Genomic DNA, 13,659 nt, shown 5'->3' with positions numbered 1-13,659 from the left:
CAATTAAGAAGTAACCATTTGTGGAAACTGCGATCTCTTAATGTTACATTTTAATTGCATATCCAGTTTATTGGACAGTGTGACATATTATTATTATTTTTAATATCACACCTAGAAGCTCTGATCTGTGTGGCAATGGGGGTGTAAGCCTGGATCATCTCATTAAGAGCAGCCGTACAAGCAGATTTTTCATTTTTAAATGCTTTACTTGTCTTTTTTAATAATAGCAAAATCATCCAGAGACAATAATTAAACATCCCTCCATCCGTTATCTGCCCTGCTTAATCCGATTCAGGGGTTGCAGCCAGCGAGGCTATAAACCATACAAATATTTTATTTCCCATTGTGGAAATGTGTGTACATCTCCATTTGTCAAAAACGCCACACTGTGACTTCTTTTGCCAGAGAGATCAGTGACAGGACTTCTTCTTCTTCTTCTTCTTCTTCTTTCGACTGCTCCCGTTATGGGTCGCCACAGCAGATCATCTTCTTCCATATCTTGATGTCCTTGTCATCTTGTTCTGTCACACCCATCACCTGCATGTCTTCTCTCACCACATCCATAAACCTTCTCTTAGGCCTTCCTCTTCTCCTCTTGCCTGTCAGCTCTATCCTTAGTACCCTTCTCCCAGTATACCCCTCATCTCTCCTCTGCACAGGTCTAAACCAACGCCATCTCGCCTCTCTGACTTTGTCTCCCAACTGTCCCACCTGAGCTGACCCTCTAATGTCCTCATTTCTAATCCTGTTCATCCTCGTCACCCCCAATGCAAATCTTAGCATCTTTAACTCTGCCACCTCCAGCTCTGTGTCCTGTGCCACCGTCACCAGCCCATATATCATAGCTGGTCTCACTCCGGTTCTGTAGACCTTCCCTGTCACTCTTGCTGATACCCGTCTGTCACAAATCACTCTTCTCCACCCTGCCTGCACTCTTTTCTTCACCTCTCCTCCACAATCACTGTTACTCTGTACTGTTGATTCCAAGGCATTGAGTACAAAAGATGAAGTGACAGAAGAAATCTAATTTTATTTTATATAGCACCTTTCACAGTGAAGGACATGTTCCATCCATCCAACCATTTTCTAACCTGCTGAATCCGAATAGGGTCACGGGGGTCTGCTGGAGCCAATCCCAGCCAACACAGGGCACAAGGCAGGAACCAATCCTGGGCAGGGTGCCAACCCACCGCAGGACACACACAAACACACCCACACACCAAGCACACACTAGGGCCAATTTAGAATCGCCAATCCACCTAACCTGCATGTCTTTGGATCGTGGGAGGAAACCGGAGCTCCCGGAGGAAACCCACGCAGACACGGGGAGAACATGCAAACTCCACGCAGGGAGGACCCGGGAAGTGAACCTGGGTCTCCTAACTGCGAGGCAGCAGCGCTACCACTGCGCCACCGTGCCGCCCGAAGGACATGTTTATAATATTAATTTTATTATTCTGTTTGTCTGTTAAGGACAAATACATTCTAAGATTTGTTTTAAGTGAGAGAGACCAAAGTTTCGAGGTAAGGTTGCTATATTCAGTGGGGTGTTGTGTGGCGATTAGCACATTCAAACTAAAGTTTCACAAATGACAACAACCCGCAATTAAATAGATTGCTATTAATTACAATATGTTGATAGATCTTTATTGCATATCATTTGTGATGCCGTTATTTGGCATCAATAATAACAATACAATAATACATTTATATAGCATCTTTCCCTAACAAAAAGTGATTCACATATATTTAGAAGAGCAAAGCAAGAATAATAGCACCTAAAAAGATTAAATTGCAAAAATTGGGAACAAACTAATATCAAACATTAGATAGATAGATAGATAGGAAAGGCACTATATTATAGATAGATAGATAGATAGATAGATAGGAAAGGCACTATATTAGTATAATAGATAGATATTAAAGGCACTATATAATAGATAGATAGATAGATAGATAGATAGATGAAAGGCACTATATGATAGATATTAAAGGCACTATATAATAGATAGATAGATAGATAGATAGATAGATGTGAAAGGCCATATATAATAGATAGATAGATGTGTGAAAGGCACTATATAATAGATAGATATTAAAGGCACTATATGATAGATAGATATTTAGATAGATAGATAGATAGATAGATACTTTATTAATCCCCAAGGGGAAATTAAACACCAAATAATAAATTAATACATGGAACACAAAGTTCTCAGTATATAAAACAAGTTGTGAATACAAAAATAAATCCACAAATTCAAAATGCCAGTCAAGACCAATAAGCATTTAACATAATTTGCGTAAAGCTACGTGTCATGTGGTGCTGGTAGCCTAATTTTGGTTGTCTCCTTCCTCGGGCGCCCGCCAGTTCCACGATCACTGCTCTGATCTTCCACGGCTCCTTCCCTGAGGCATTGACATTAGCAAACGTGAGGTTCCACAGGCCTAGTGCAGATAGTGTGGTGTGGTGGCTAAGTAACTTGATTTTAAACGTGAAGGTTGCTGGTTCAGTTTCTACCTCTGCCCACCTTCGTGGCCATGAACAAGTTTCTTGCCTGCCTATGTAACAATAATACTACTACCACTACCACATCTTTGGCATTGTCGGTGCTGGAACATGAAAACCAACAGACAAACATGTCACACACATTGTGAATATTATCCATTCGTATTTAGGCAGTATGAATTTCCAGTTGCATTCTGGGATTGGTTCTGTGAGCTGATGTCAAACTTATTTAACATGTATGAGCAGGAACGATGCTGACGTGCTTATTAGTTCAACACTCGATAGAAGAGAAGACTCGTAACAAAACTTTGGCACCAATGTGAGAGAACATCCTAAACTCCAGCAGACAAACTAACATCAACAGGGCCAAGAGACGCCAAACTGGGGTTAATCAAAGAATACAGTTGAGGTCAGGCCACCAAAATTAAAGGACAACCAGCCTGCAAATGGCTGGCCTGTTAACTGTTTAATTCTTTGTGAGCTAAAAGGCATACGTACACAATTTAAAAATAAAATCATTAATTCGGTCCGACTAGGAGGGTCCGGCCTCTGTGGTCCAGCCACAATAGACTCGCTTTCTTGGGTCCTAAGCAAACATTTGAACTCCAGACTCGGATCCGAATGCCACCTCCTAGACCTAACCACTGTGCCATCATGTCACCTAAAGGCGCTGCTTTAACACCAAATGAATTGTCCTTCAGCAGGACTCCACATTCTACCGTTTCACCGAGTATGGTGATGTGAGTCCCCCCGCTGCGTTCTTCTTTTGAACGCAACTCTTCGTTTTTGAGCGTGATTGCCTGACAGACCCATTGAGTCGAGCTCATGACCCATTCCAGTAGGACACTGTGTGACTGCTGCTTTGTGACAAAATGAAAATCCAGTCAATTACCCGGATGGTTTATTTCTCCCTCAGAACGCCACGTCTTGACTGTTAAACGTGCTCCTGGAATAAACAGCGCGGTTAGTTCAGAGGCGACAGAGAATGGAATTCTGGTCTCACCTGCTGGTCCTCTTCTCTCACACTGTGTTTGTATGTGCCAGTGATTACGAGTTTAATAAAAACACAGCAACTTGATATCAGCAAGTTTCTCTGACCGGCTACTCGCTAAAGACCTCAACTGGACTGGCATGCTGGTGAAAGATGTCACTACTGTCACATGTGATAATATTGCGCCTGTTAACACGGAGCATGGCAGCAACTGTAAGCGATGGCACCGGATTTCATTTTCTTATCTGGAGGTTTGTGGACCCCTGTGTGATGGTAGATGTTAGGTTCTTTCCACTCAGGATAATGGGAGATCGACGGCGGATTTGCTTTTTGAATCATCGTGTGATGAATTTGTCTCCTGCCTAATTGTGAACCGGGCCCACCTTTGCCATTTGCCAGAATTTGCTTTTGGTTCTGGATAAAAGATATTTTTTATTTGATTTAGGGTCAGCCATCCTTCACCTGAGAGAAGGGTTCAGTTTGAACTTCTGAAATGTTGTTTTATAGTAAACTTTACAATAAACACCACATACAAACCACAGGTGTACAGATTGTCAGTATGGTGGCTACGCTTCAAATTCTAAAGCCATCGACATGCATCATCAGAGCTGCCTGACAGCGTTATTGTTTCACGCAGATGGTACCGTGGAATTTCAGATGAATCAACCGTCAGTCCTTTGGACTAAATGAGTTTTCTTTTTTCATTTTTTGCATGTAATAAATGGGAATATATGACATTCAAACAACATATTCCATAAGCCAAAGTGTGCAATATTTCACTGAAAATGTAGAGCATTACATTGAATTACAACACATTCAGATATTCAGCTTTCAAACCAAGCGATTAGCCAACCTAATGGGATTTCAAGGGCAAACTCGGAATTCATTAGTCAGTTAAATAAAAGAACGCTGACGTCTGTCTGGCATGTAGTGCCTTTCACGTCTGTCTATCTATCTATCTATCTATCTATCTATCTATCTATCTATCTATCTATCTATTATATAGTGCCTTTCACATCTATCTATCTATCTATCTATCTATCTATCTATCTATCTATTATATAGTCCTATCTATCTATCTATCTATCTATCTATCTTTCATCTATCTATCTATCTATCTATAGTGCCTTTCACATCTATCTATCTATCATATAGTGCCTTTCATCTATCTATCTATCTATCTATCTATCTATCTATCTATTATATAGTGCCTTTCTATCTATCTATCTATCTATCTATCATATAGTGCCTCTCATCTATCTATCTATCTATCTATCTATCTATCTATCTATCTATCTATCTATCTATCTATCTATCTATCTATTATATAGTGCCTTTCACATCTATCTATCTATCATATAGCGCCTTTCAGTGTCACACTGTTTTTTTTCTGGAGTCTTCCTGCCTCAGAACTCATTGCCCTTCCTTATTTTGTGGCTCTTTTTCGGTGTCCCTATTGTAAATGTGAAATGCCACCATAACGGCCCTACTTTTGTCCCCTACTGACAAACCAACATTGAATTGAAAAATTAGTAATCAGGCACACTTTTGTATTGTTTTATTTTATTTCCGTGAGCAGATTATTGTCTACAGTATTTTCTATTTTTCTCTTCTTCTTATGTCTTGTTTCTTGTTTCGTTTTCAGGGTGCTGATGGCGTCCGAGGCTTGAAGGGAAACAAAGGTGAAAAGGTAGGTCTGCTCTTTTCTTCTCATCGCTTGCTGTCTTCCTCAGGTGCCTCCACGTTCCTGTCATTTGAGAGGATGCCGATCTGGTCACCTTGACATTCCTGGAGAGTGACGCCACACCAGTGTATTAATGTCCACTCCTCGTTAGATTAGATTAGATAAACGTTTTTAATCTCATGGGGAAATTCAGATGCACACGGCAGCAGGAACATAATAACAAGAATACAGACTCTTAGGACAGATAATACATCCGATCAATGAATAAATAAATAAAATAAATTTAACAAATACATCAGAATTGAATTTCCTGATACCAGTGGGTAGAGAAGACCCCCAGAGGCGCATCTTAGCACACGGTGGTGGAATGAGCTTGTGGCTAAAAGTGTTCCAAGAGGAAGATCTTGAATTAAACTGTAGAATGCAGTCAGGTTGGACTCATTGGATCAAAGATATTAGGGCTGTTAAGTGGCTGAAGAATTAGTGAAAGACTGAGGATTAAAATGTAAGAAGGAGAGGACAGACCGGCATTGTTGTATGGATCAAAAAACTGATTAGTTGAAATTGTCCGTCCATCCATCCATCCTCTTCCACTTATTGAGGCGGAGTGGTGGCTCTGCGGTTAGGGATCTGCGTTGGCAATCAGAAGGTTGCTGGTTCGAATCCCGTAAATGCCAAAAGGGACCCTGCTCTGTTGGGCCCTTGAGCAAAGCCCTTAACCTGCAATCGCTGAGCGCTTTGAGTGGTGAGAAAAGCGCTATATAAATACAAAGAATTATTATTATCTGAGATCGGGTCCCAGGGGCAGTAGCTTGATCAGAGATGCCCAGACTTTCCTCTCCTTCTAGCTCTTCCGGTGGAATCCCGAGGCGTTCCCAGGCCAGCCGAGAGACATAGACCCTCCAGCGTGTCCGGGGCCTCCTCCCGATTAGACGTGCCCGAAACACCTCACCAAGGAGGCGTCCAGGTGGCATCCTGATCAGACGCCCGAGCCACCTCATCTGACTCCTCTCGATGCGGAGGAGTGGCGGCTCTACTCTGAGCCTCTCCCGGATGACTGAGCTTCTCTCCCTTATCTTTAAATTGTGCATGAAAGCCAACTTGATACCACAGAAATGAAGATGTTCAGATGGTGGACGTGTGGAGCAACAAATCCTGATCAGATCAGAATCGGAGAATCTGAGGTTCAGGTAAAGTTGGTGAAATCCTAACCAGAAAGAAGGTTAAAGTGGAACGGGCTTCTCATGAAAAGACAGGAGAACAGTGTCATTCGAAGAATCATGGATATGGAGGAGATGAGGACAATCACAGAGAAAATGGATGGGTTGTATGGAAATGGTCGATGTCCAAGGAAAACAAATGGGGTATCAGGCGAGGGAGAAGAAGAGGAAGGCTGGTCAAATGTAGCCACGCCACATGAAGGATGGAAAGCTTTAGAAGAAGATGATTGTTCTTGTGTTAGTCGTCAGATTATTGCTGAATTGGAGTCTGCTTACCGTATAGGCGGCCGATGTGAGGTCTCACATGCAGGTCCTCTCTTTAAGAAAATAAATAAAGCGGCCACTGGCAGCCCTGATCAAGCTGCCGTTTCCATAGCAACCATCCACATTCAGCCCGCATTCATTTCCTAGACACACTCGGTGTAGAGAATTCATTCGACTAAAGTTCTCGGCCGGCGGGTGTGCACAAGTACACAACTTGTTACTTCTTTGTTTCTCAACTTGTGCGACTTTTGTGACTTGTTCCATTTCATTCTTTCCAGGGAGAAGATGGCTTCCCAGGATTCAAGGGTGACATGGGAATAAAAGGGGACAGGGTAAGTAAGCGCTTTGGTTTTCAGTTCCACCTTGACTGATCTTCCGTTTTGCTGGCAGAGCGGCGTCACGCCATGAAAAGGCAGCCGTTTGTGACTCTGTGGATTACAGCAGAACAGGACAGGGGTGACCGGTGCAGATTTTAATGATAAAAGTCCATAAAGTCAGAGGAACTGATGAACTGCTACATCTCTACGGCCACCTTCTGCCTTTTATATATTCTGTAAGGAAAATAAAGCAAACCACCCGGTCAGCAGATCTGCAACTGAATAACACCAAAGCACAGGGTGCAGTAATTATGCTGACAGAATAAAAAAGCGAAATCTGTCAGACAAGCAGAAAAAGTCGACTTTAAATATTAACCTGTTCTATGATTCTTCATCAGCGTTGTCATTTTTTTATTCTGCTTTACCAGGTGAGGGTCACTGCAACAGCAAGCTGCGGCCACTAGGTGGCATACCAGCACGCCAGACACTGCTGCACCACAACTGTCCCAGTTCAGATCAATTGATTTACCTTTGGCACAACGCAGTCATACAGCACAACTCCTTCTCTTCTTTTCCTAGCTTTTCTTTTTCTACAGCTCCTCTTCCTCTTCTACTCCGACTGCTCCTGAGTTGACTATTAACTCCAGACTCACAAGCACTTCCGGTGCTTAATCAGTTGCCCCCAGGAAGCACTGCCAGATAAGAGAGCCTCTCAAACAGTCCTTGAGCTGTCAGTATCCAACAGCTCTACCTGGCGGCTTCCTCAGAACCCAGCAAGGCAGGCCCCTGGGACCACAACTCCCATGCTTGCCCCTATGGGTGCCCATACTGGGGCTGTCCAGATGGATTGCTATCACCCACTGTACGGGGGAATGTTCTGCCCATTGCAGGTAGACACCCACTGTCCCGCTGCTCCAGTTGTCCAAGCCCAATGAGAGTTTCCTTCTGAGGCAGCTGGGATGCCAGCTCTGGTGTAGCTGCTGCCACAACATCTTCCTTTACCCATGTCCTGGCACAGCAGGGGAATAGCACCGCTCCCCACCTATCCTTCCTTTCCAGTGGCCTTCTGGCCTGGTAAGGGAGGGGGATCCACCCCAGCAGAGATATGTGTGTGTGTGTCTGTGTATTTATATATAAATATAGTGTATATATAGTGACAAATTGGGACCCTTGAACCCTCAGAAACCACGTCAGACACCAGATAAAAAGTCCAATAATTATTTATTACAATAATAATGTGCACAAAGCACCCTCCACTCCACAATACCCAATAATAATCAAATAGACAATCCTCCATCTCCCAGACGCTTAGCCACCCTGCCTCCCAACTCAGCTCATCTGTCTGGGATCTCCCACAATCCTTTAAAGTCCCCGACCTGGAAGTGCTTCTGAGCCCTGAGTCCATGTACTCATCCAGCACTTCCGGGTCAGGTAAACTTCTCTTTTTCTTCAACCCGGAAGCATATCATTTCTTCCATTCCCATGACTTGGAAATACTTCCAGGCTATACGGAAAATATAAATCCCTGGGCCTGCCTGCAGCGACTCCTGGCTGCCCCCATGGTATCCAGCAGGGCTGTGCATTATAATTCCACTGTCCATGATTCCCTGCTGGCATTCGGGGCACCTCTATGCTGCAAGGAGGGCTCCATCTGGCGGCCTGGGGGTATTGGCCAGGATGAACAGCCAGCCATATCTCACAGTATATATATATATATATATATATATATATATACATACTAGGGGGCTCTGCCCCCTCCTTGCTTCGCTCATCAACCCCTGGCATGGTGGCGCAGTGGTAACGCTGCTGCCTTGCAGTAAGGTGGGTTCGCTTCCAGGGTCCACCCTCCCTATGTGGAGTTTGCATGTTCTCCCCATGTCTGCGTGGGTTTCCTCCCACAGTCCATTACATTGGCGATCCTAAATTGTCTCTAGTGTGTGCTTGGTGTGTGTGTATACGTCCTGTTTGGAATATGACTCGTGTGCTAGAACACGGCGCGCTACCCTTATTTACCTCTCTCGAGACAAAGCCACGACTGCCCACGAGCATCAGTTCGCCAGTTGCTAGCATTCAGTGAACAACCCGTGCTGTAACTCTCTGTGAATTTTCACGTGATTTTGTGTTTTTTCGCCTGAATTTGAATTGATTGTTGAGAAGTATGAAGGTGGCATGCGTATCCAGGACTTGGCTGCTGCATACCGTATGCTGAGAGCAACGGTATCTACGATTATGAAAAACAAAGACGTTATTAGAAAGTAAAGTGAGGTTAATCTATCCATCCATCCATTATATCCTAACTACAGGGTCACAGGGGTCTGCAGGAGCCAATCCAGCCAACACAGGGCGCAAGGCAGGAAACAAACCCTGGGCAGGACACCCACACACCAAGCACACATTAGGGGACAATTTAGAATCACCAATGCACCTAACCGGCATGTCTTTGGATTGTGGGAAGAAACCCACACAGACACGGGAAGAACAGGCAAACTCCATACAGGGAGGACCCGGGAAGTGAACCCACCTTACTGCGAGGCAGCAGCGCTACCCACTGCGCCACTATATATATATATATATATATATATATATATATATATATTGGTATAAGTCAAAGGATCTGGAGCGGATTAAGGATGAATACAGAGGTACCACGGTATATATATGTGTATATATATATATGTATATATATATATGTGTATATACATATATATGTATATATATATATATATATATATATACCTCTGTATATATATATATATATATATATATGATATATATATATATATATAGGACATATATACAAACAAATGTTTCCCATGATCATCTAATTGCTTTTGTATTATGTATTTTGGTATTAAGCAGTATTTAATTTATTTTATACAACCCCATCAATGTATAATATGCCAATAACAATAGGATTTTTTTTCATTGGAATGGATTAATAATTTTCCCTTTATTTCTTATGGAAAAAATGTATATATATATATATATATATATATACTAGGGGGCTCTGCCCCCTCCTTGCTTCGCTCATCAACCCCTGACATGATGGCGCAGTGGGTAGCGCTGCTGCCTCACAGTTAGGAGACCCGTCTGGGTTCACTTCCCGGGTCCTCCCTGTGTGGAGTTTGCCTGTTCTCCCTGTGCCCCCGAGTGGGTTTCTTCCCACAGTCCAAAGACATGCAGGTTTGGTGCATTGGTGATTCTAAATTGTCCCTGGTGTGTGTGCCCTGCGGTGGGCTGGCACCCTGCCTGGGGTTTGTTCCTGCCTTGCGTGCAGCAGACCCCCCGTGACCCTGTAGTTAGGATATAGTGGGTTGGACACTGACTGACTGACTGACTCTATTTGAGATATCTCAACCAGAAGTAAATTTTCCTGACAAAAATCATTGGGGAACAAAGTGACAAATTTTAGCAAAATTTTTCCACAGGAAGACAGCTTGTTTTGTGCAGACAGACAGACAGACAGACAGACAGTATTTGCTTTTTTGCACCTAAAAATGGATTCTGCACATTTCAAAACCACAACGTCCTGCAGCGCCCAGCGTGACTTCAGGTGGAGGTCAGCATACTGAATGCGGTGGCTGTGTGGGGCACCAAATACCCAGTGACCTTAGAAAAACGTGTGGCGTGAGGCGTAATTTGATGTTGTTTGTGAAATTCACATCTTGTGTTGTGTTTCATTTAATCGTCTCTCGGTGCCACAGTCGCTCTCCTTAAGCGTTATGCACACATTTGCTTTTTCTGTTTGTTTGTCTGTCTGTTGTTTGCTGTTATTTCACTCAAATTGTACTCCATACATCGCTCTGCGTTCCTTTTGACAGAAATTGACTTATGGGCATTTCAGCAGATGCACTTAAATTTATTTGACAAGAGGGCTATTTTATTTAAATCAGTTCTCTTCCTTCTTTATTATGCATTCGTTTTCCCCTTTAGGGATTTTTAATGTTGGTACAGAACATTGAACGCTCTGTGGAGATTGACTTGGAGAATTAATTGCTTTGTAGCTCAATGCTGACTGCTTTATTGGTTTCTAAATATCAAAGTAAATCATGGAGTCTTCTTACCTGACTTTTGACAAGGCCTGTTATGTGCCAACAGTTGTGGTCCAAACTATCTCTGAAGATCAAAGGTGTGATTCATTTAATGGAGAGTCCTGTCCTCTGGTGTGCGGTGGGCTGGCGCCCTGCCCGGGATCTTTGCCTGCCTTACACCCTGTGCTGGATGGGAATGGCTCCAGCAGACCCCCGTGACCCTGTGATAGGATATAGCGAGTTGGTCAATGACTGACTGACTGACTGACTGACTGTCCTCTGGGGTATGAGTTGCAGGAAAACAAAAGACGACTCCAAATCCTCTTTCACATGCACTGGTGACCCGCTGCCTTTCCAGCCAGGATTGTTCCCTTAATCCATAGATGAGTCTAACATGACACCCTCCCCTGATTAGTGGCTTCCTAACTGTGCCTTCAATCCCACTTCCACCCACAGGTTAGTGTTAGGGTTACAGTTTACCTCAATGAGTCCCACGTTTATTGGGCACCCTAATGCTAGAATGAGACATCATCCCGGCCACTATGTACTTCTGTCCATGCTGTCCTTCTGTTATGGCCTCCCAATCAGGTTGGTTTTTATTCTTCATCTCAGTCGAGATGCCTGTCCATCCATTGTGGCATTTACAAATATACTATGTATATATGACAATATTTTAATTCCATAGCTATTCTTACTGTTTTGTCTGAATTTTGAGTGTTAAATCAACATTTAACATTAGAATGAGAACATAAAGTTAATGCAAATGATTTCTAACCATTGCAGTAATATTCTGAAGGTCAATGTAAAAAAACAGCTCACTACGACGAGTCAGGTTTTTGTTCATGGACCTGAGAGCAAGATATAGAAAAGCATCATGAAGCTCCTTAGCTGTCCAATCAGAGTAGGCTTCACTCATTTTATTTTCCTTATCTATGTGTTTTTTTATCCCTAGGGTGAACTTGGTGCTGCTGGTCCACGGGGAGAAGATGGCCCTGAAGGACCAAAGGGGCGGAGTGGCCTACCGGGTGATGCAGGACCTCTGGGTCCTTCTGGAGAGAAGGTGAGATTTCTGTTTCATCAGAGAGACAAGAAAGATAGATAGATAGATAGTGAAAGGCACTATATTATAGATAGATAGATAGATAGATAGATAGATAGATAGATAGATAGATAGACAGATGAAAGGCACTATATAATAGATAGATAGATAGATGAAAGGCACTATAGATAGATAGATAGATGAAAGGCACTATATAATAGATAGATAGATAGATGAAAGGCACGATAGAGAGATAGATAGATAGATAGATAGATAGATAGATAGATAGATAGGAAAGGCACTATGATGATGTGAAAGGCACTATATAATAGATAGATAGATAGATAGATAGGAAAGGCACTATATAATAGATAGATAGACAGATAGATAGATAGATATAGTGAAAGGCACTATATGATTGATAGATAGATAAGAAATATAGTTTAAAATGGATAGATAGATAGATGTGAAAGGCACTATATAATAGATAGATAGATAGATAGATAGATAGATAGATAGATAGATAGATAGATAGGACCTATACAAGATGTGAAGTGCACTATATGATAGATGAATAGATAGATATGAAAGGCACTATATAATAAATAAATAGCTTGTTAGATATGAAAAGAAGTATATGATGATATATAGACAGATAGGACCAATACAAGATAGCTATGTAAAAACATCAATATATAGTAAGCATGAAGAGCACTATATGCATTAGACTATTAGTGTGACATAGAAAGAAAACCTTTAGACGTATGAAGGGTTAGGGTGCCAGGTGATCACTCTGTTTAATTTAATTTTAATAAACATATATAGATAGATATGAAAGGCACTATATGATAGATGGATAGAAGGTTCTTTATAATAGAGTGAAAGGCACTATAGTTGTGGGAGTCATTTTGTTTTTTCAGGTAAATTGTCTCCCTAATCATAATGTTAGAAAGTGGTAACAGGTTGTATGTTAATTAGAACATGCAAATAAGACGTCACTGTTCTCTACATGGGAAGTTATTGACCTTTAAACATATACATAGATAGATAGAAAGATAACAAATTTTCTATTTAACAGATAAATCTAGGTACAAAGGACTGTGTAATGGATTGATGGACCAATCTGAAAGGCTCAATGTAACAGACCGCTAACTATGAAATGCACTATATTAATAGATAGACAGAAATGCAAGGCACTCTGTAATAGACTGATAAACAGATATGAAATGTACTATGTGACAGATAAATAGACCAATTAAATCCACTATATAATGGATTGATAGATAAATGGAAGGCATTATATATCAGTCAGAGAGAGACAGCAAAGGTACTGTGTAACAGAGTCGATTGCTAGATAGTTATGAAAGGCACTGCATAACATACAGAGACAGAGAGATAGATCTGAAAGGCACTATATCAACGATAGATAGATAGATAGATAGATAGGAAAGTCACTATATAATAGATAGATAGATAGATAGATAGATAGATAGATAGGAAAGTCACTATATAATAGATAGATAGATAGATAGATAGATAGATAGATAGATAGATAGATCACCCCTGAATTAAGCTACTTTGAGAATGAAACACTAGTTTGCATT

The 13,659-nt window shown here is 41.8% G+C and overlaps 1 protein-coding gene across 2 annotated transcripts in view; it reads left to right on the top strand.

Annotated features, from left to right (window-relative positions):
• The window catches only part of LOC120535077 (collagen alpha-1(XI) chain-like), a 456,300-nt gene that overhangs the window by 317,324 nt on the left and 125,317 nt on the right, over window positions 1-13,659 (top strand). For both annotated transcript variants that reach the window (XM_039762625.1, XM_039762624.1), the window contains exons 28-30: window positions 5,146-5,190; window positions 6,947-7,000; window positions 11,969-12,076. In XM_039762625.1, coding sequence (XP_039618559.1) covers window positions 5,146-5,190; window positions 6,947-7,000; window positions 11,969-12,076 — 207 coding nt within the window. The remainder of the gene's footprint in view (window positions 1-5,145; window positions 5,191-6,946; window positions 7,001-11,968; window positions 12,077-13,659) is intronic.

This window comes from Polypterus senegalus, chromosome 9 (genome assembly GCF_016835505.1).
Source record: "Polypterus senegalus isolate Bchr_013 chromosome 9, ASM1683550v1, whole genome shotgun sequence".
NCBI lineage: Eukaryota > Metazoa > Chordata > Cladistia > Polypteriformes > Polypteridae > Polypterus > Polypterus senegalus.
The sequence above is the reverse complement of the archived record's forward strand: the minus strand, read 5'-3'. Positions and strand labels throughout refer to the sequence as shown.